General features: G+C 50.2%; 2 protein-coding genes across 12 annotated transcripts in view; both read right to left on the bottom strand.

Annotated features, from left to right (window-relative positions):
• Positions 1-22,549, bottom strand: part of GLB1 (galactosidase beta 1) — a 120,039-nt gene extending 97,490 nt beyond the window's left edge. For all 8 annotated transcript variants that reach the window (XR_007155820.1, XR_007155822.1, XR_007155819.1 and 5 more), the window contains exon 1: positions 22,425-22,549. Coding sequence is in view for 2 of the 8 variants with exons in the window: in XM_047876060.1 (XP_047732016.1) it covers positions 22,425-22,502 (78 nt within the window). In the remaining 6 variants the exon portion in view is untranslated. The remainder of the gene's footprint in view (positions 1-22,424) is intronic.
• Positions 16,029-22,553, bottom strand: TMPPE (transmembrane protein with metallophosphoesterase domain). 4 transcript variants are annotated; one of them, XM_047876062.1, is made up of 2 exons: positions 22,425-22,553; positions 16,029-20,390 (listed from the first exon to the last, which is right to left on the bottom strand). In XM_047876062.1, exon 2 carries the CDS (start codon positions 20,278-20,280, stop codon positions 18,937-18,939), a length of 1,344 nt encoding a protein of 447 aa, XP_047732018.1. In that variant the 5' UTR covers positions 20,281-20,390; positions 22,425-22,553; the 3' UTR covers positions 16,029-18,936. The 4 variants fall into 4 exon arrangements, with proteins under 4 accessions (XP_047732018.1, XP_047732020.1, XP_047732019.1 ...); XM_047876064.1 differs by lacking the exon at positions 22,425-22,553 and adding an exon at positions 22,130-22,186; XM_047876063.1 differs by lacking the exon at positions 22,425-22,553 and adding an exon at positions 21,782-22,064.
• Positions 22,554-22,973: the final 420 nt, after the last annotated feature.

Below are 22,973 nucleotides of genomic sequence, written 5' to 3'. Positions count from 1 at the left end.
ACGATTGGCGACCGAGGCTCCCCAAGAATCTTTTTTTTTTTTTTTAAAGGCCGGAGTGTCAGTTTAATATTACTTTGTTCCTCTAGTAAACAAGGCTTTAGCTGCCTTTCAAAGGCAAGAAACTCCTAAAGAAACTCACAAAAAATATAAAAGCTACTTCTTTCACCAGGTGCCCAGCGGATGGGTTTGAAGACATTTTCACGGCATGTATGTGACCAGGTGGCAAACAAGGGTTTCCCACACATTCCGTGAGTTCGGAAGCGGCGCGTGAGGTGGGGAAATGCTGGGGACGGGTAGCAAAGGATAAGCGACCGGGAGAAGGACAGGCTGTTTGAAGCCCTCTTGTCTAGGGCAAGGGGCTCGGAGGAACAGAAGATGTGGTGGGTGAGAAATGTCCAGCAGAAAGGGACTCAGGTCTCTGTCCCACTCGGTGCAGCAACGTCCCTGCATCGAAATAACCCCCGAATCCAGCCCCAATGTCTCCCTCCCATCCATTTCATAAACATGGCCAGCCCCCTACCACGTGCTGAGCAGTAACAGAGGGAGCCACACAGATGTGGCCACAGCCCGCACGGAGCTTCCCTGTGGCCCGGGACAGACCCAGGGGTCAACGCGGTGAGGCCCAGGTGGGTAGAGCAAGGATAAAACCTTCACGTCGCACAGCTTAACCCACAGTGTTAGCCGTCGACTGTGTCTCGACAAAGCTGGGGTCAGGATTAGAGCGGAATGCTGCGGAGGTAATAAATGGCATGTAACGCAGGTGTGGGACACAAGGACAAGCTTCCCAGAGGAAGGAGCCCTGGCTCTCAACTTGGGCCACACATCAGAATCACCTGCGCCAACTTTTAAAAACCGCCAAGTCAGGCCTCACCCCCAGACATTCAGAGCTTAATTGATCTTGGGTGGTGCCCGGGCACTGGTGTTTCCTAAAACTGCCCAGACGACGATGTACTACTGCACGGCCAGGGCTGCGAACTACTGGCCTGAGCTGAGCCCCAGGATGAGGTGGAGTGAGGCAAGGGGAAGGACACAGGCAGAGGACACGGTGTGGGGGACTCAGAGAGGGAGGCCTGGGACCTCGGGACGGTGCAGTCAGGAGCTAAAGATGGGCAGGGACCAGACCAAATGTGCCCCAACATCCAGTCATGGGCCTGGGCTTCAGGCCAAGGGCCACGGACAGCGACTTACAAAGAAGAGTGCCTGAAAACACGGTTTTCACATGTTTGGCACTCTGGCAGCAAAAAGGAAGCAGAGTCAGGGACCATGGTGACGGCAGCGCGTGGGCAGTGGACAGGAGGTGTAAGTCGCAGGACCGGGGTGGGTGGTTAGAGGCAGGACACAGGGGTTAACCTGAAGAGGCTCCCACTGGCCTCAGGTGGAAACACCGGGGGCATTTAAAAGAAGAGAGACTTAAAAGACATAAAATCGGGGGGAAATAAAGACCACAGAGATATTAACACCTGTGGGTTACACCTACATGATTCCTCTGCTCAACCTCAGCCTCTTTTTTTTTAAATTTTTTTTTTAACGTTTATTTATTTTTGGGACAGAGAGAGACAGAGCATGAACGGGGGAGGGGCAGAGAGAGAGGGAGACACAGAATCGGAAACAGACTCCAGGCTCTGAGCCATCAGCCCAGAGCCGGACGCGGGGCTCGAACTCATGGACCGCGAGATCCTGACCTGAGCTGAAGTCGGATGCTTAACCGACTGAGCCACCCAGGCGCCCCAACCTCAGCCTCTTAAAAAGGGAACAAGCAGACATTATGTCCCTCATGTTGTCACTCAACAGGGGTACACAGCCCCCCCTAAAGCAGTCCTCATTACTGAACTTGAATCTCAGATGAACCGTAATCTAATGATAACACAAGGACGCAAAATGCGCCAAAGGCAAAACGAGGGACATTCTAGAAGCCCGATGATAGAGCTGCTCCAGCAGATTGATGGTATTAACATCAAACAAGGTAGGGGCACCTGGGGGGCTCAGTCAGTAAGCGTCCCCCTTCGGCTCAGGTCATGATCTCGCGGTTCGTGAGTTCGAGCCCCGCATCGGGCTCTGTGCTGACGGCTCAGAGCCTGGAGCCTGCTTCCAATTCTGTGTCTCCCTCTCTCTCTGCCCCTCCCCCATTCATGCTCTGTGTCTCTCTCAAAGATAAATAAACATTTAAAAAAATTAAAAAAAAATCAAACAAGATATTGTTAGAAAACAAAAGAGAACTTACGAGCCACAATAACCTAATGCAACATGGGATCCTGATTCTAATGAACTGCCAAAAAAAACCCCAATGTTATGACGGGGAAAACTGAATACAGACCAGGCATTGGGTGGAATTAAAACTGCTCATTCCAGGGGCGCCTGGGTGGCGCAGTCGGTTAAGCGTCCGGCTTCAGCCAGGTCACGATCTCGCGGTCCGTGAGTTCGAGCCCCGCGTCGGGCTCTGGGCTGATGGCTCAGAGCCTGGAGCCTGTTTCCGACTCTGTGTCTCCCTCTCTCTCTGCCCCTCCCCCGTTCATGCTCTGTCTCTCTCTGTCCCAAAAATAAAAAAAAAACAAAAAACTGCTCATTCTGTTGGCTATAATGATGGCATGGTGACCTCACACACACACACACACACAAAAAGTTCTCATCAGAGATACATCCAGAAGTATTTTTAAAAAAAATCTTTTTGCACGTCATGTTTATTTATTTTTGAGAGAGACAGAGCACGAGCAGGGGAGGTGCAGAGAGAGACAGGGAGACACAGGATTCGAAGCAGGCTCCAGGCTCCAAGCTGTCAGCACAGAGCCTGATGTGGGGCTGGAACTCAGACTGTGAGATCATGACCTGAGCCAAAGTCGACGCCTAACCGCCTGAGCTACCCAGGCAGCCCCTAGATACATCCAGAAGTATTTCTGGGTGGAATGACAACCTCTGAGGTCCCTACAGATGGAAAAGAAAAAGAGCAAACGAAAAAAGCAGAGGGCACATAGAGCAAAGCTGATCACGGAAGCTAGGTATGGATACATGGGTATTCTCTTTGTCCCTTTGTGTGTCTGTTTTTAATTGCAACACTGTTTAAACCAAATGCAGCTTAGAGGCTCCGGGGTGGCTCATCTGGTTAAGCGTCTGACTCTTGGTTTCGGTTCAGGTCATGATCTCAAGGTTCATGGGTTCGAGCCCCATGTCAGGCTCTGCGCTGACAATGCAGGGCCTGCTTGGGATTCTGTCTTTCTCCCTCTCTGCCTCTCCCTGCTTACAATCTGTCTCTCAAAATAAATAAATTTAAAAAAAACAACGCACTTCAAAATAAAGGCTTTTTCTCGGTTATAAGAAAAACAAAAGCATGGTTCATGAAAAGACTTGTAACAAATGTTCACAGCAGATTTATCCATCATTGTCCAACACTGGAAGGAAGCGAATATCCATCAACAGAGCTATTGGGGCTTCCGGGAACACGGATACATCTCAAAAATGTCATGCTGAGCGAAAGAAGCCCTACACAAATGTTCCCACCGGAGGAGCCCATTCATGTGAAGCTCTAGAACAGGCAAATCTAATCTATGGTGGGAAAGAAATCAGAGGAGTCGCTGCCTTTGGGAGAGGGACGCAGGCATTGCGTGGGAAGGAACACCAGCGAACGTCCTGGGGTAACTGTAATCTAGCTGAATGAGGGATCTGGACTATAGAGGGTTGTGCATTTGTCATGTTCACCGAATGGTACCCTTAAGGTTTGTATACGTCACTGTATGTAAAGTTCACCTTAAAAGGGGGAAAAAAGAGCGATAAACAAATACCGATCCCTAGTTAATGATACAGGACCCGCTAAAGTACTCAGAGTGGGGAGTACATGAATGCCTGCAGCTTACATCCAAAAGATGGGGTGGACTGATGAGTGCATGGATGGCCGCCATATGTTAATGGTAGGGTCTGGATGGTGAGCATAAAATTCTTTCAACTCTATGTGTGAAAATTTGTCCTAGTAAAACACTGACACAAATAAAAAAGCCGGGGGGGGGGGGCGGGAATTGGAGAAAGGTGGTCAAAAGGTCCAAACTTCCAGTTAAAAGATAAAGAAACACTAAAGATGCGATGCACCGCATGATGGCTGTAGTTCGCAGTGCTGTGTGATACACGGGGAACTTGGGAAGAGAGAAACTCCTACGAGTTCTTATGGCATGGAGAAAACTGTTTTCCCTTCTTTTCTTCCTTTCCTTTCCGTTGTATCTATATGGGAAGACTGATGTCAGCTGAGCATACTGTGGTGATCATTTCACGATATACGTAAATGAAACCATCATGCTGCATGCCTTAAACTTGTACAGTGATGGGCGTTTGTCAGTAAAACTGGAAAAATAAATATAAATAAATAAAATTAAAAAGTGGACTGATGAACTGAGTTACGGCTTCTAGGCTAAGGGCATTGTGCATGAGTGTACGTCCCCCCCCCCCCCCCCCCCCCGCCTGCCCCGCCACGATTAAGTATTAGGCAGCCCCTGAGACGAAGGGCATGCTCTTGCCCTTGCAGGAACAGCTTGGATACGTAAAGAGCTAAAAGAGAAGGTTGAGAGTTGTTTTTAAAGCATACCCATGTCAGCTGCAGCCCTCATGGACGGTCCTCTGTGAGCTCAGTACACTCTATGCTGACAGTGTCTCAGCCCAGACCCACACCTTGGGACTCTGTGCCTTCCTGCCACACATGGGAACCTGCTCTCCCAGGGACCCAGGGGGTTCCCATGCCCCTCTGGAAAACCCTCAACCAATGGGGGTGGATCACTGCATTCTCCTCTTTCGGGCAGACAGTTCTGGAGACCTTCTATGGCTGGCAGGATCCCGGCCCTACTGCCCAGAGCGAGAACCATGATGCGTCCTTAAACAGACTTCCGCTGCTTCTCACCTGCCCCTCCCCCTGCACTCTCGGCTCACTTCTCAGATCACCTGCACTCAAGCCTTTATTTCGTGTGTTACTTCTAGAGGGACCCACTCTGAGACAGTGGGTGCCAGGGTTAGCCTAAACAGCAGATCCTCAGGATGTGAGCCTGTACCTGGATTTCTCTTATCTATCAAACAGCAACAGGAACCCTACAGCTGGTGCTAAGTGGGCATTTAAATACAAATTCTGAGGTCCTCGCCTGTGCGGGACTGGGAGGAGGTATGGGCGGAAGGACAGCCGGCATCTGCCGTAGCCCTACCCTTGGAATGGGGCGGGGGGATGGTAGGTGCCGGTAATTACAAGGATTATTGAAGTTGGCTGATTTTTTATTAACAGATTTGGAGGCTTTGAAGAAAGACCGCTTGAGGGGCTCAAGTCAGCCATTCTGTGATGCCAAAAGCTTCCGCGGCAATATTTAAAGACTGACGTCTCCGGCCGGAGATGGAAGGCTCAGGACTTAACCACGCGGGCATAAAGGGACAGCATCTCGAGGCGCAGAATGTGAGGCTGGATAGAGGGGAGTTTACTGACACGGTGCCCTCTCCCATGACCTCTGAGTTACCATCTTGATGGAAGTACCTTAACCCAGTTGCTATGCTTTTGGAAGCCAGCTCCCCGAACCTGGACAGGATACTGGCCTATAGGAAATGAGGCAGAGACGTCAGGATGGGCTTGGCATCCTGAGGAACGTGTGAGACGTCTCAGGGAGATGGGAATGCAAAAATGGTGACCAAACAGGCCACCATCTGACTGCATCCCCCAAGACAGGACAGAGAACAGTGCCTTCAGGAAGGAATGCTCCACTGAGCAGGGCCCTGGCATCCTCGAGAAGCCCAGGGGCGCCTGGGTGGCGCAGTCGGTTAAGCGTCCGACTTCAGCCAGGTCACGATCTCGCGGTCCGTGAGTTCGAGCCCCGCGTCGGGCTCTGGGCTGATGGCTCAGAGCCTGGAGCCTGTTTCCGATTCTGTGTCTCCCTCTCTCTCTGCCCCTCCCCGGTTCATACTCTGTCTCTCTCTGTCCCAAAAATAAATAAACGTTGAAAAAAAATTAAAAAAAAAAAAAAAAAAAAAAGAGAAGCCCAGCGAGGCTGTCGAGCCCTCGAGGCTGGAGCAGAAAATGCTGCTGTGGCACTCAGGATGACGACACTCTCCGGAATGTCCCAGCGAGGGACAACATAATTACCACAACGACCGGCGAGGCCAGGGTGTGCTGACCAGTGGCAATCTCAGGCAATGGCTCATCAACCACAGCATTTCCAGAGGGTGGGATGATTGGGCAACCAGCAAGGATGCTGCCTGACCCATCTAACAAGAAAAAGGTAATCAAGAACTCGTGAGCAAAAGGCTGATGTCAGCCACCGCAATGGACAATTGTGATTCCTTCCTCCAGTTCCTGGCTCTGGGCCAGCTCTCCAACAAACAGCCAACTGACCGAACGGAGGGTTGGATGGATCCCTTGAGGAAGAACTCTGTGATGCCACTCCAGGACGCCCAATGAATATTCTCCTAATCCTTCCCCAGTAGGACTCGGGTACCTGTGTCCTCAGGAAAATGGTCCTCCAGACCTTGTGGGGATGGCTGAATACACTTGAGCTCACATACCAGGGTATCTGACACGCCATCACTCCCCCTTATCACTCTTTAGGAAATCAGGGAGAAAGGGGTGCCATGGCCAGGGTCCTTCTACAGTGGATCCAACAAGTCAGAGGGCCTATCCTCCGGCGATTTCCCTGGTCCTGAGTGCATATTGGGATGGTTTTCCTTAACAGCCCCCAGAACCCTTACCGTAAGTCAGAGGCATCGTGGACGGAAGAGCCAGGTGGAAATCGTGCAAGTGCCCACTCCCCCAACTCAACCCAAGACCAATCTGAAGTAAGACTACAATTCCTCCTGGAATGGCAGGTCCTAGTGCCCCCTCCGCAGAGACTCACGGAACGTTCTCTTCAGATCCCCATTCATATCACATGTGAGCCCCTGCAGAGCAGACAGATCGTGGTGGATGACGTGGACTGCTAACTGAACCACGCAGCAGCCCGAGTGGCACCTGCTGTGTGGGTGTAGTGTTGTCACTGGAGCAGTCAATGCAGCCTCTGGCATTGGGTCTGTGGCTAATGTTCTGTTCTTTTCAAAACTATCAGTAAAAAGGATCAAAAGCCATTTGTAAGTGGGCAGGATAGCAGTACACATTCTCTCTGGTCCCAGGTCCCCTTAACCGCCCCACTCTCTCCCATGAGAGACCCTGGTCATCAGCACATCCCCTGGGCTGTCACGCTGTCTGATATATAAACAACATCATGTTATTTGGACCTAGGGAGCAGTGACAGGTCTCTGAAGCTTGGAAAAGCAGCAGGGTGACAGGGACAGCTCCAGAAGCAGCATCACCTAAGGGACAGCTTCTTCTTCTTCTTCTTTTTTAAATTTATCTATTTTGAGAGAGAAAGCACGAGTGGAGGGGAGGAGGGGACAGAGAGAGAGGAGAGAGGAGAGAGAGAATCCCAACTAGGCTCCGCACTATCAGCCCAGAGCCCGACGTGGGGCTTGAACTCACGAACCGTGAGATCATGACCTGAGCCAAAGTCAGACTTAACCGACTGAGTCACCCCTAAGGGACAGCTTCTAAATGCTGACGGTCATGGTCAAGGTAAATAGGGAAAATCTGCTTCGTGGCTCCAAAGTGACTCCCCTCAACATCTAAGGACCTGAGAGGATCCAGCCTAAAAGAGCCAGCCTCCTTACTCTCTCGGAGCTGTGGTACCTCTGACAGAAGTAAGGCCACCGAGAAATGTAGGGGGAGAAGGAAAGAGGGAATCTGCCTTCAGAGCTGACCCCCCCACATACAAATACCGTAAAATTTGACCTGTGTGCAGACTTCACCCCTTCCACATTAACTGGCACGGGAACAGAATACCGAAGAGCATGGTTTTATTTCACACGTGCGGGGCTGTGAGCGTCAGTGTTTCCAATGCATGAGGTCACAAAACACTTAGAAAAAGCAATTCCAAGCAAGGCAAAGCGCACACCTTCCCAAGACCCCCGTGTACATAATGCATATAGTAACACTGGAGAAAAAAGACAGCAGTACAAACAAAATATCCTTGAACCAATTACACATCAGGGACTCATACTGTCCAATATAACATTTTTAAAAGTTATTGACTCCATTCAGATTATTTCAGTGGTAAATAGGCGTTTCTTAGAAATGTTAAACATAATACCAAAATTTACATGACCAGGTAATGTGAACATTCCCCACGTTTCCGAATGCTCAGGACTAAAAATAATCATATTTGCATTACTTGTGCACATACCTCCACTGGATTAAAGAAATAAAAGCTCGGTGACACCACAGGTTGGGAGGTATGTTGACCACGGGAAGACAATATGTCTTCAAGCCCTTCGGTATAACTCTGGTAAAGCACCCATTCAAGGGATTTGCATCCCCAGCACGCTACATACCCTTTCACTCCAGGCCCAAAAGCCTGGAGAATTCCTAATGTGAGCTGCTCAGCTCCAGAGTGGCAGAGACCCAACCCTCCTAAGGCCACTAGCGCCCTAGGGTTGAGGGACAAGTTAAGGGCAGCGGAGAAGATCGGAATGGAAGAGAGTTGGTACACATGGGCTTCCCCGATCCCTCAGCTCACAGAACAAAGAGACGGAGAAGGACTATTTCAGATGACTCCACAACAAACTTTGGGCCAGAGCTAAGAGCCTTTCAAACATCCAGTGTTATGGAAGCACCAGGACATCAGCCACACGTCTGAAGCAAAAGAGCCACAGGGAATGGGGACAATCAATATGGATGTGGAAGAATTTGTGGATGAACTGCTATGGCTTATGCATTCTATTTTCATCAAGTTTGTTCATTTATTTATGCCTCTCTTGTTCCAGAAAGATTTCCATCCAGCATTCCTAAAGATGGCGGATGGAGAGCGTGAATGACAGTGGAAGAGGCAGGAAAATGGCAGAACGGAGGAGAAAATGGCAGAAACACAGTGTGGGGCCAGTTCCTAATCCTCCAGGACTCGCAGGCAGTTACAGATTTAATTTTGCCCCCTCATCTCAGAGAAGAGGTGAAGCACACAGTCTAAAAAGACCAAAAAACGAGCCTTAAAATTATAAAACAATTCTTAAAAGTTGAAAACAGACCTAACTTTCCACACAGGAAAGGACAATTTCAAGTGAATTTGAAATAATATTTTGACGGTATTTAGCCTAAGGACAAAAATACATCTTACGCTGCATTTCAGGTAAAACAAACGAACAAACAAAACTGCATCCCGCAGATTTCACCCTAGTAATATTTTATTGCTATTTTGAATCCATAATATACAGAAGTGGGATATAGTAAATAAGAAATGACACTGGTCACTAGCAACCAACATTTTCAGAAATAAACCCTGTAAATCAGGGCTATTACAGGTAAAAACCCTGTAATCAGGGCTATGTGGGAAACGTCTATACCTTCCACTCAATTTTGCTGTGAACATAAAGCTGCTCTAAAAAATAAAGTCTATTTAAAAAAAAAAAAAGCCCATAATCTGCCATTTGAATTGGAAATACTAATATAACTTATTTTTTTCTCTTCCTAAAAAAAAATATTTCCTAGCAATAGCCACTGAAACAGCTTAGAAATGACACTAGCGAGCAGCACTTAACTCCTCTAACACTTAAAGCACAGCCTCTAAATATTTCCCACTAAAAGGAACCCAGAACTCCTTCCAGAAATTAGTCCAAATCCGGGGCAAAACACGTACAAAATAAGCCCAAAACTGTCAACAACTATTAGGGTCACAACAAAATGCCACAGAAACAATCTGGCTCCAACTGGCCAAGGACAGGAGATTGTGAGCATCAAAAGATTTATCACTTCAACGGACTGAAACACATCAGATATATGAAAAGAGTCAAATTCATGATACTCCCTCCCAACCCAAAGAAAAGCTTATGGGTTCATCTTTGCAGTTTGCTGGGGAATCAACTCTTCATTCTGGAAACCAACAAATAGAGGGAAAGAGTCTAGCATCTATCTTGCCTTCGTTATAGACTTTTTCAGAGCAATCAGTTGATGAAGAGAATTCTTTGTAAAAGAACCACAGTTAGTAAATACAGAAGAAATGATGAAATGAAAAGTCGCCACTCTGGGGGCTGATGGCATGATTAGATTTTCTGAGTGCTCCCAAAAATCCTTCAGAATCCAGAGCAGAGGTAAAAGAAGTTTCCATTGTCTCTTGAATATAGAAAAGCTAAGTAACCAACTAGTCCTGGGAAGCCTATTCAGTACTCGGGCCTACTAAATTCTGTATTAAATATACCAAACTTAAAACAAAAATCATTTTGAAATCCCTAGTGGAACAGTGACTTTAGGTAATAACCATCAATGACTGCTGAAACAGTCATAGAGGAGATGATGAGGAACTTTCTAGTGGAGGGGTCAGGGTCAAGCTGGCAACACCTGGGTCAGTCTTAGCATCACTGAAAGCAGTGAAGTCTTCCTGCCAAAAAAGAAAAAAGTTGAACGTGATTCTATCCAGCTGTAACTTTTATAGATCTCTAGCTCTACCAGTTCACAGAAAATGAGGGATAGTACAACACAGTAAACATTACCACAAATCCAAAATGTAGGAAATACGAAGAAATAATATCCAGATAACTTGACCAAGGAAACGACACAAAGAAGGGAGGATGTTTTATAGACTTAGATTTAAGAAATATATCACATACGGTATACGGACCTTGTTTTTATTTTTTATTTTTTAGGTTTATTTATTTATTTTTGAGAGAGACGGAGAGTGGGGGAGAGGAGGAGAATCCCAAGTGGGCTCTGTGGAGCTCAATCCCACAAACTGTGAGATCACGACCAGAGCCAAAATCAAGAGTCGGATGCCCAACCAACTGAGCCACCCAGGTGCCCCTGGACCTTGTTTCTAGATTATGATTCTAACAAAAGAACTGTAAAAAGACGTAATTCCTGAAGAAGCCAAATAAACTAAACCAAAAGCTAACAGAAAGGAAATAATAAAAATCAGAGCAGAGATAAATGAGAGAATAGAAAAACAGCAGAAAAAAAAAAATCAATGAAACGGAGTATTTTTTTAAATCAAGAAAATTTACAAACCTTTAGCTAGATTAACTAAGAAAGAGAGAAGACTCAAATAACTAAATCAGAAATAAAAGAGGAGATGTTACAACTGATGCCACAGAAATAAAAAAAGATCGTAAGATGCTACTATGAATGATAATATGCCAACAAACTGGGTAATCTAGAACAAATGAAAAAACTCCTAGAAATATACAACCTACCAAGACTGAATCACAAAGAAATAGAAAATCTGAGGAGACCAATAATTAGAAAGAAAATTGAGTCACTAACTGAAAATCTCAAAGAAAAATCCAGGACCAGATGGCTTCACCAGAGAATTCTACCATTTAAAGAATCAACACCAATTTTCTTGAAAATCTTGCAAAAAATCAAAGTGGAGAAAATATTTCTAAAGCTCATTCTATAAGGCCAACATTATTCTAATACCTAAGCCAGACAAGACATAACAAGAAAACCACAGACAAATATTTCTTTTTTTTTAATGATTTTTTTTAAGTTTTTATTTATTTTTGACAGAGAGAGAGAGAGAGAGAGAGCATGAGCTGGGGAGGGGCAGAGAGAGAGAGGGAGACACAGGTTCCAGGCTCCGAGCGGTCAGCACAGAGTCCGACGTAGGGCTCGAACTCAAGAACCATGAGATCATGACCTGGGACAAGTCGGACGCTTAACCGACTGAGCCACCCAGGTGCCCCTACAGATGAATATTTCTGATGAATATTGATACAAATATCCTTAATAAAATACCAGCAAAGTGAATTCAACAACTTGGCATTATATACTATGACCAAGTAAGATTTATTCCTGTAATGCAAAGATGATTCAACATATGAAAATCAATCGCCACGTTAACAGAATAAAGGACAAAAACCACATGATCATTTTAATTGAGGCAGAAATAGTTTTGACAAGCTTCAACACCATTTTAATGACAGAACACTCAACAAACGTGGAATAGGAGAAAATCACCTCAACATATTAAAGGCCGCATATGAAAGCCCACAGCCAACACCATACTCAGTGGCGAACTGCAACTTTTCCTCTATGATCAGGAACAAGGCAAGAATGCCTGCTCTCACCACTTCTATTCAACAGAGTACTGGAAGTCCCGGCCAGAGAAACAAGGCAAGAAAAACAAATGAAAAGTTTCATATACCAAAGAGAGAGAGAGAGAGAGAGAGAGAAACTGTTACAACTAATGAAAAATTTTCGGCAAAATAGCAGAATACAAAATCAACATATAAAAATCAGTTGCATTTCTATACACTGACAATGAACAATCCGAAAAGGAAATTAAGAAAACAACTTCATTTACAACAGCATTTAAAAAAAAAAAATACTTAAGGGGCGCCTGGGTGGCTTGGTTGGTTAAGCATCCGACTTCAGCTCAGGTCATGATCTCACGGTCCGTGAGTTCGAGCCCCGCGTCGGGCTCTGTGCTGACAGCTCGGAGCCTGGAGCCTGTTTCGGATTCTGTGTCTCCCTCTCTCTCTGCCCCTCCCCTGTTCATTCTCTGTCTCTGTCTCAAAAATAAATAAATGTTAAAAAAAAAAAAATTTTTTTTTTAAATACTTAATAGGGGCGCCTGGGTGGCGCAGTCGGTTAAGCGTCCGACTTCAGCCAGGTCACGATCTTGCGGTCTGTGAGTTCGAGCCCCGCGTCGGGCTCTGGGCTGATGGCTCGGAGCCTGGAGCCTGTTTCCGATTCTGTGTCTCCCTCTCTCTCTGCCCCTCCCCCGCTCACGTTCTGTCTCTCTCTGTCCCAAAAATAAATAAACGTTGAAAAAAAAAATTAAAAAAAAAAAAACTTAATAAACTTAAACAAGGAGGTGAGACTCATACACGGAAAACTACAAAACATTGCTTAAAGAAATGAAAGAAAGGATTAGAGGAACAAACATTAAGATGTCCATTCTACCCAATGTGATACACAGATTCAACACAATCTCTATCAAAATCCCACCCCATTTTTTGCAGAAATTCATCCTAAATTTCATATGGAATTTCAAGGAACCCCAAGTAGCCAAAAACAATTTTGAAAAAGGAGGACAAAGTTGGAAGACTCACACTTCCGGATACCAAAAGATATTACAAAGCTAATCAACAGTGTGATACCAGCATAAAAACACAAACAGACCAATGCAATAGGCTAGAGAGGCCAGAAATAAACCCTCACGTATATGCTCAGACGGTCTTCACAAGGACTCTCAGATCATTTGACAGGGAATGGACAGTCTCCTCAAAAAACGGTGTTGGGAGAGGCACCCGGGTGGCTCAGTCAATTAAGCATCCAACTTCAGCTCAGGTCATAATCTCACGGTCCAGGAGTTTGAGCCCCACATTGGGCACTTCTAACAGCTGAGCCTGGAGCCTGCTTTGGATATTCTCTCTCTCTCACTCTCTGCCCCTCCCCTGCTTGTTCTCTCTCTCTTTCTTTCAAAAGTAAACTTAAAAAAAAAAAAAAAAAAAGACGTGGTGTTGGGAAAACTGGATATCCACATACAAAAAAATGAAATTGGACTCTTACCTTATACCATATACAAAAATTAACTCAAAATGGTCTAAAGACCTAAATATTAGACCCAAAACCATAAAACTCCTAGAAGGAATCAAAGGGGAAAATCTTCAACACTGGATTCGGTTAATTATTTTGGGGATATGACACCAAAGCACAGGCACAAAAACAAAGACAGACAAATAGGACATCCAACTTAAAAACTTTTGCCTGTCAAGGGGCACAACCAATAGAGTGAAAAGTCAGTCTTTGGAATGAGAGAAAGTATTTGCAAATCATTTATCTGATAAGGGGTCAATATCGAGAATATATAAAGACCTCCTATAATAAAAACAAAAATCAAATAACCTGATTTGAAAAAGAGGCGAACGGCTTGAATTGACATTTCTCCAAAGATGATGGACTAGTAGCTAATATGCACAGAGAAAGATGCTCAACGTCACTAATCATCAGAGAAATGCAGATCCAAACCACAGTATCACCTCGCTCCATTATCAAAAAAAGGAGCAAGCGGGGACGTAGAGACGTAGACAAAACCGGAGCCCTCGTACATCGTGGTGGGAATGTAAAATCGTGGAACTGCTACAGAAACCAGTAGTGAGCTTCCGCAAAAAAATGAAAAACAGAACTAACATATGATCCGACAGTCCCACTCCTGGGTGTGCATCCAAAAGAACAGAAGGCGGGGCCTCGAAGACATGTTTGCACACCCGTGTTCGTCACAGCACCATTCACAACAGACGAGAGGTGGAAACGACCCAGAGGTCCACTGAACGGACGGGTGGACGGATAAACAAAACGTAGTATGTACCTACAAGGGAATATTATGCAGCCTTAAAAAGGAATGGAGTCTTCAACGGAAATACGCTTAACACTACTGAATGGCACACCTAAAAATCATTAAGATGATCAATTTTACACTAGGTGTTTTTAATCATGATGAAAAAAAGACAAGTGAGATAATCAGGAAAAACTGAACACAAATTCTCTACACAGTTAATTGCATTTAATCCTGTGCTCACCTGTCACAGACACAACTACTTAACCCTGAAACGGTGGGAGGCGAAAACACCTTTATTGAGAGGTAGAAGGCTTGGCTTCCAGCCCCAGATCTCCTACCTGGGTATTAAATGGTTTTAAAGAATCTCTATTACCAGGGCACCTGGCTGGCTCAGTCACTAGAACATGAGACTCCTGATCGGGGGGTTATGAATTCGAGCCCCAAGTTGGGTGTAGAGATTACTTAAAAACCAAGAATTACTATTACTTTTATTGGATACAATGGCATTATGGATATGCTTTTTGTAAAGTATTTTTGGGTGAAGTTATGCTAAGACTTGCTTCAACATATTCCAGCCAAAAAAGAAAGAGTATGAGGCAGCAGTACCTGAGAAAGAACAGCAGGATGGTCTTAACTGTTGAAGCTGCATGATGAGTAAGTACCTGGGCATTCACGATGCTATCCTCTCTACTTTGTGAATGCTTTTACATTTCACGATAAGAAAGCTTAAAACAAAATAAAGGGAGAAAAGGGTGCTTGGATGTTTGGAAAGGATGGAATAGCATGAATTTATCACACGCTATTGTTCATTTTTAAAAAGCATTACAGGGGCGCCTGGGTGGCTCAGTCGGTTGAGCGTCTGACTTCAGCTCAGGTCACGATCTCGCGGTCCGTGAGTTCGAGCCCCGCGTCGGGCTCTGGGCTGACAGCTCAGTGCTTCAGATTCTGTGTCTCCCTCTCCCTCTGCCCCTAACCCACTCACATTCTGTCTCTGTCCCTCTCAAAAATAAATAAACATTAGGGACGCCTGGGTGGCTCAGTCGGTTGAGCGTCCGACTTCAGCTCAGGTCACGATCTCGCGGTCCGTGAGTTGGAGCCCCGCGTCAGGCTGTGGGCTAATGGCTCAGACCCTGGAGCCTGTTTCCGATTCTGTGTCTCCCTCTCTCTCTGCCCCTCCCCCGTTCATGCTCTGTCTCTCTCTGTCTCAAAAAAAATTTTTTTTAAGTCAAAAAAATTAAAAAAAAAAAAAAAAGCATTACATTTTGGGGCGCCTGGGTGGCTCAGTCGGTTGAGCGTCTGACTTCGGCTCAGGTCACGATCTCGCGGTCCGTGAGTTGGAGCCCCGCGTCGGGCTCTGGGCTGACAGCTCAGTGCTTCAGATTCTGTGTCTCCCTCTCCCTCTGCCCCTAACCCACTCGCATTCTGTCTCTGTCCCTCTCAAAAATAAATAAACATTAGGGACGCCTGGGTGGCTCAGTCGGTTGAGCGTCCGACTTCAGCTCAGGTCACGATCTCGCGGTCCATGAGTTCGAGCCCCGTGTCGGGCTCTGGGCTGATGGCTCAGAGCCTGGAGCCTGCTTCCGATTCTGTGTCTCCCTGTCTCTCTGCCCCTCCCCCGTTCATGCTCTGTCTCTCTCTGTCTCAAAAATAAATAAACGTTAAAAAAAATTTTTTTTAATAAAAAAATAAATAAACATTAAAAAATAAATAAAGTATTACATCTCAACTTATGTTTAACAAATTTAAAAAAAAAGGAAACTAAAAGAAAATTGAAAGAATTTCAAGCTTCAAGTAAATGTTCCTCACCGCCTCCCCCAGCCAAAACCCAACAAAACAAAGAAGGCAAGTAAACGAGGAGGAACGGGGAACAGAAGTGCAAAGGGTGCCGTGGGGAGTGGCCTGCCAGTTTCTGCTGGGAACAATTCCACGTCGTGGAATACAAAGCAGGCGTGAGAAGGTGCGGAGTCCTCCCAAGGCACACAGGATGGCCCTGCCTGATGGCATCCAAGAGAAAAAAGACACAAAGTGCAAGACAAAACATAAGGAAGCTGAAGGAAGCTAACATCGCAAAGCTCAGGCCACGGGGTGAGAAAGAGCCACACTGAAGAAAGCAGCAAAATAACCGGGTAGGCAAGTCGACCACCACCAGGTGAGCCGGAAGGTGCCAGAAGGTGCCGGAAGGTGGTCTGGTGAAATCCACACAAAACAGAACTGGAAAGGCAACTAGAATGATCCACAAAACAGGGTCAGGTCCCGAGGCAGAGGGAGGGTTTGGAAGTACAGTCATCCCGAGGCCAGGACGGGGTGGCGAGCTAGGCGTGGCACCGTGGAGAAGGGGGTCAGAACCTGGGAGCTGGCCTGGCACCCCGCGCAAGGCCACTTCTCCTGTGATCCCGCCGTCTTTCAACTGTATGAAAAGAAGGGCCAGGGTCGTGCTCTCCAAACTTGCTCCCGGCCGCAAGGACGACGAACACAAGGGGATACAAAACGAGGAACCCAGTGAAATCTCGACCCGAAGACACATGGGAAACTTGCCTGGCGGGCTCGCCGTCAGCATCTTCGCTGCCTGCCGACAGGAGAGGTGGCCCCAGGATCCCCGGGGACTCTGTCTGTCGTACACGGGAAGGCAAGGAGGAGGCTGAAGAAACCCCCTGAGGCAGAATGCACACCGGACCCAGCAGCACAGGCAAAGAAAGCAAACCCTAGCAGTTGCCGCCTTGACCCTGATCGCTGGCCCCTGGCAGCAGGTTACCCACTCACACTCCCCGCTTTACTGCTCCAGAACAGGTGCCTCCGGGCGCCCGTGCCTGACGCGGTTGGCATGCCCACGTGATGTTTAAATGCTGACCCCACCCAGTGCCTCCTGAGTGACTGTGCCCCGCGTACCTGACGCCACGCCTCAATACTCTCCCCGTGAAACCATCCTGAGGCAGCTAAGTTATCCTCATTTTCAGGTGAGGGAAACCGCGGCTCAGTGAGGTCAAGTCCCGTGCGGGCTGCTACCTGACCCAGGAGCAGCGGGTGAGCCTCTCCAGGCAGGGCGGTGGAGAAATCACACACTCTCAATCACAAAAGGGCCACCGCTGAGCCGAGGTTGCCAAGCTTCCCAGTGCAACTTTTTCTAAGAGGAGAGCTTACTGACTTGGCCTCAGGGTCAAAGGGTATCTGGCCTCTGGCCCAAGAGGCTTGGCCGGCAGGGTGGGGTCACTCCAGAGGGTCGAGAGCCCGGCCGCATGGCACCACGGTCCCCTGGCCAGAGCCCCAGGATAACGCTGACAGGGTGGGGGATGGAGGGCTGGGTGTGGGAACAGAGGCCACCCAGCAGGGAAGACAGTCCCAGCCACCCACAGCTGGGGCCCAGGGGAAGGGAAGGCCTGGAGGCCCCGACAGAGCACGAAGCCCTGCCGCTCCCCGCACAGCTCCCAACTTCCCCCGTGGAGAGCAAACCTCAGTGCCTCACAAGACGCAGACCCGAACCCGGGGTGAGGGGTGGGGGTGGGCGCCGGGGAGGGGCACGCAGCCTCCTGACTCTTCTTCCAGGGTAACAGACACCCTACACTGAAACCGGCCAACCTCCTTCCGGGCTCTGGCCCGAGTAATCGTGGACAAATGGAAACCAGCCTCAAGCAAACCACTCTGAAAGACCAGCAGGCCCTAAGCCCTTGTGCGTTCTCTTTGCACAGATGTGTCTGAATCCTGCACTCGCTTGTAACAGATACAACTACTTGCCCACGGGACAGCAGAAGAGGAGGCAGGGGACCCGGCTTCCAGCCAAGAATCTCCTACATACCCTGTCATTCTGCCAATGCCCTACTTCCCTCGGCCTCAGTCTCCTCACCTTCAAACAGGGAAAAGTAGCCTGTCCTTCATCACCTCCCCCAAGCGGTGCATAAAGGGAGCCAAGGGAGGGAAGCCCCCTCTGAGTTCCTCAGCAGCGGAACCCTTAGTGTCCCATCGCCTACCACCGTGCTCCTGTGTCTTTCCAGCCCACCCCCGATCCCAAAGGCCCAAGAGCACAGGCAGTAAAAGTATCACTCAAGGCCCGGGACAGCACGAGCCCTGTGTCCCCGCGGGTTTGGCTGATGCCCTCAGTAAAGGTGACTCTGCCAGAGCCAGCGGGGAAAAGAAAGCATTCTTCTCCAGTGGCCAGAGGGGCCTCCCTCTTGCCTGTTCTGGCTCACCTGGCCACCCCGCCCCTTCCCCAGAAGCTCCTTCCAGTGATGCTGGAAACTGCCCAAGTCCTAAAGAGGGTTTCAGACCGCCAGTGTTCCTCTCTGTTCTGCTTTTAGAGGTGTCCCTCTCAGGCAACCCCGTTTCGGTGCGGCCCTGTGAGCTCTGCGGACAAGGAGGGCTCACTCCACATCACCTGGAAAAGGGACGCTTGTTCTGACATACGGGACGTCAGTGGCCTCGCAGATACACATAAATAAGCAACTGGCCATCTGCGGAGCAAACCAGCCCATGCTCGCTAGGCAGCCCCAGCGCAAGTTACTGCTCAAGCCAGGCTTGTGGCCGAGCGTGCGTGGGCAGGGCTGGGCAGCAGAGGCTGCAGGGGGTAAAGCAGGCCACCCGCTCTGAAGAGGGACGGAGGGTGAAGGGCGAGGACTCCGAAGGGGCGCACAGGGCAGGGCCAGGTTCAAGGAGCCCGCCGCAGGATGAGCTCGGTAATCTCTGCCCTGGTGCCCAGTCTCATGGGGATCCCATAGTAGGCGGTGCCCGGGCTGACGTACACAAACGTGGTCTGGGCCACCTGGTAGAGGCCGGCGAAGAAGGGGTTCAGGAGATAGGCTGCCACGTTCAAGGGGAAGATCTGCCCGGCATGCGTGTGCCCAGAAAGAATGAGGCTAATATCCGGCCGAGCCTGCAGGGCTCTCTTGGCAGCCAGGGGCTGGTGAGCCAGCAAGATGGTGGGGCGGTCCGGGCGGCAGCCCTCCAGGGCCTTGACCAGGTCCATGCCGTGGCCGTAGTAGTGCAGGATGTCCGCCTCGATGTCATCCACCCCAGCCAGGCAGATCCAGTCGTCGTCCTCAGCGCCCCCGGGTTGGGCCCCCGTGGCGGAAATCCGCACGTTCTCGTTGTGAAGGGGCCTGACGTTCAGGGATTCCAGCAGCGCGAACCAGTTGCTGACGTCCGACGTGTAGTACTCGTGATTCCCCGTGACGAAGTAGGCGCCGAGGCGCGAGCGAAGCTGGTCCAGAGGAGCGACCGCCGTCCGCAGGCTGGAGGCTTCCGCGTCACAGAGGTCCCCCACGATCACTGTGACGTCTGGCTGCAGCACATTCACCATCCTCACGAACATCTCCATCTTGGTCCTGCCCACGGTGGGGCCCAAGTGGATGTCGGAGAGGAGCGCGATCTTGAGGCCGTCCATCGAGGGAGGCAGCTGACGGACGGGCACCTGCACGGTCTTCACGGCCGGGGGCTGGGCGGCGTTCAGAAGCCCAGCCACACTGAGCACAGCGGTCACTGCCACCGCCAGGGCCGGCCTGACCGCCACCTTCCTTGTCTTGTCGAGGCCGCCCACGACCCTGCCGCTGCGCCAGGCCACGAGCTGATAGGCCTGCTCCATGCCACTGAGGGTGCAGAGGAAGAAGACCATGATGATGTACGCCCCGAGGCAGGAGTAGGCTGCCAAGGAGAAGAGATAGGGCTCCTCGGCCACTAAAAAGAGCATGGTGAAGAAGCTGGAATGGGCCAGGGCCAGAAACGCCACAACCGCCATCTTCCAGAGCTGGAAACAGGCGGACTCGGCGCCCGGGCAGTGGCTGAGGTTGCTGACTGTGCTCCGCCAGATGTAGAGGGAGCCAATGAGCATGAGCGAGTTGGCAAACAGGGCGAGCTGCAGGCGGAACAGCCAACGCCAGGCCCGGAGCTCAAGGCTCCCTGCCAGACAGGAGCGGGACACAATCATGGACACGAAGACGGTGCCGGCGGCCAGGGCAGCCTTTGCACGCAGGGACAGCTGCCTGAAGATCGCCATTTTTCTCTGCTCCTAAGAGGGTCCCCTGCCAGTTCTGGGCGGGCGGGCTCTGCAAGGTGAGCTCCTTAGAAAGGACAGTGGCCAAGGAGAGGTTTCCAGGTCAGCTCCGCCTGCAACCAGGAACCCGCGTCAGCTTTGTGGGATATTAGAGCTTCCTTGTCCCCATTCAAAACCTGAAGGCCACTCACATCTACCCAACCCGCCTGGAATCCAAGCCGCTCAAATCTGGCGGCCGCTACATTTGATTATTAAAATACAGACACAACGGATTGCAACGCGATGGGCAGTTCTCATTTCCTTATTTACAGTGTTCTGAAAATATGTAAAGGTGTTTCCACAAAGCACAGGAACTTTTTTGTTTTTATAATAAGAAAAACATTATCCTAAATTTGCAGTTTGCAAAGTGTGGTCCGGGGCGAGCCTCGCGGGAGGATCATGTGGTCAAAACGATTTCCACGATAACCCTAGGCTGTACCCGCCTTTTCCATTCTCATTCTCTCACGAGTGCATAGTGGACCCCTCGTGAGGCTCTGTGACATGTGACCTGGCAAGGACTTGACAGACGTGAAAGAGATTTGCAAAAATGTAAAACAGTGCCACTCTCCCTCCTAAGCTCTGGGGAGAAATATTGTTATTTTTCAAAATATATGCGTGTGTGTATACATACATAGTTAATATATAGTTATATATATAAATATAGTTTGTGAACCTGTAACGATTATTTCTGAAATAAGTTAATAAATAGTTTTAAATTTTCTCTTTTAATTTCTAAGGTAAAGTTAGCCCAGGGGGCTGCCCTGTCCACAAGCTCATCCATAAATGCCCATCTCTCCCTTCCCCCAACCCTCCCAGGTACGGGTTAAAATCTACCCTCCTCCTCTCTCTCTGCCAATGTTCCCCGGGAACTGCTCCCCAGTGCTCCCTGGCCAGTGGTTCTCAAAGCTGCGTAGCTCTCACTCAAGAGCTCCTTCAGGCCTTTTAGACAACAAAAACAAAAACAAAAACAAAAACAAAAACAAAAACGGAGCGTGGAAACCACAGACCAGAGATGGAAGTTAGCAAGAACTCGATTTTAGTGATCTTTCCCCAAGAACCCCATGTTCCACTGTTTTCAGCAGGTGTTTTTCAACTACTTAAAATTTTCACCCTTGGTTTTAAAGTATGACCTCTCTCTGCCTAGGCAAGTTACTGAAAGCTTTTTAGCCAGCGGTGCAATTTACAAGTCAATGGGCCCAAATTCCACCATCTTCTACTGAAAACACGCCCCAGCCTCGGCCCACCCAAACTTTCGGAGGAACCACAGCCGGTTCGCCGAACGTGCAGGGAGACAGGTGCCCATTTCGATTGCCTGCCCGCCCCCCCACCCGCCAACCTTTCCGCGGCTGTGATGCTGGCCTCCCCAGGCGGCGGTCTGGAGGCCCCTAGGCCCCCGCTTTAGCTCTGACAAGTGAACTGGGGCTGTCCATCTCCCCCGCCAATCTCGCCCGCCCCACCAACTCACCTACTTGCTCCGCCAGACCCCCCTCCAGCAACGCGGGCCACCACCTGCAGCCTACCTCTGGCCCACCCTTGGCCTGCACCGCCAGACCCTGAAGACCCGGGAAACCCAAGCCAAAAGCAGGCAGCAGGGAGTGCCGAGAAGGGGACGAGATGTTTGAAAAGACAACACTTCGAAGGAAATCAATCCAACGCTTCCATCGCGCGGGCCTCTCCTGACCCCATTTTTCTCCTTCCGGAGCGCTCAGCAGCTCCCGAAATGGGCAAGGGAGGGCGCCTCACGCCAGAGCCCACGGCGCCTCCAATACTGCGCGCTCCGGAAACCTGCAAGGCTGCAAGGGTCTGGGCGCACCTCGTCTCGCCCCGTCCTTGCACCGACGGGGAAGTGGGTCCAAACGAAAGGGGAAACGCGGGCAGAGCAAGCGAGCCGCAGAGCTACCGGGAAGGACGCGCGCCCCGCCCGGCCCGCCCCCGACGGGAGGGCCGGCCCACTGCCTGCGCCCGGTCGGCTGCCTGCCGGCCTGCCTGCCTGCTTGCCTGCCTGCCGGGGCGCACTCGGGAGCCCCGGGCCCACGGCCCGCAGGACCCCCGCTGGCCGCCGCCGCAGCCCGGACCCCGCCAGCCTGCCCCCTCTCCTGCGGACTTACGCGCAGGCCGCGCGCAGGGCCCAGCAGCAGCGGCACCAGCAGCAGAGAGAGAAGGCGAGCAGCCCCGGGCAAGTCCATCCTCCGGCCTCTCCGCTCCGCAGTCAGCGCGCCGGCCAGCCGCCCCGCGTCGCTCTGCCGAGGACCCGCGGCCTGGCGCCGCCCCTCGTCGGCCCTGCGGCCCCGCCCCGTGCCGGCCCCGCCCACGCCCCGCCCCTCTCCGGCCCTGCAGCCAGCCGCGCGCCGGCTCCGCCCCTGCCCCCGCCCCTGCTCCTCCCGTCGGCCCTGCAGCCAGCCCCGCGCCGGCTCCGCCCCGCGACCGTGGAGCCGCGGCCGGCGGCAGGGAGGGGCGCGGAGGAGCCCCGGGGGCGCGGGCGGGCGCGTGACCCCAGGGTGGCTCTATCTGGATTTTGCTAGTGGCTGCGGGTGGGAGGGTCCCTTTGGACGGGCAATCAGGAGGCCCGACTGTCAGCAGCTTGATAAGGCGTCCCGGGGTCGGACTTCAACCAGGGTCTCCTTGCTCCCTGGCTGCCTGGAGAGGACCGAAGGGGG

The sequence above is a fragment of the Prionailurus viverrinus genome, chromosome C2 (genome assembly GCF_022837055.1).
Source record: "Prionailurus viverrinus isolate Anna chromosome C2, UM_Priviv_1.0, whole genome shotgun sequence".
Taxonomy (NCBI): Eukaryota; Metazoa; Chordata; class Mammalia; order Carnivora; family Felidae; genus Prionailurus; species Prionailurus viverrinus.
Note: the sequence above shows the minus strand (reverse complement) of the source record. Positions and strands in the feature narration are given on the sequence as shown.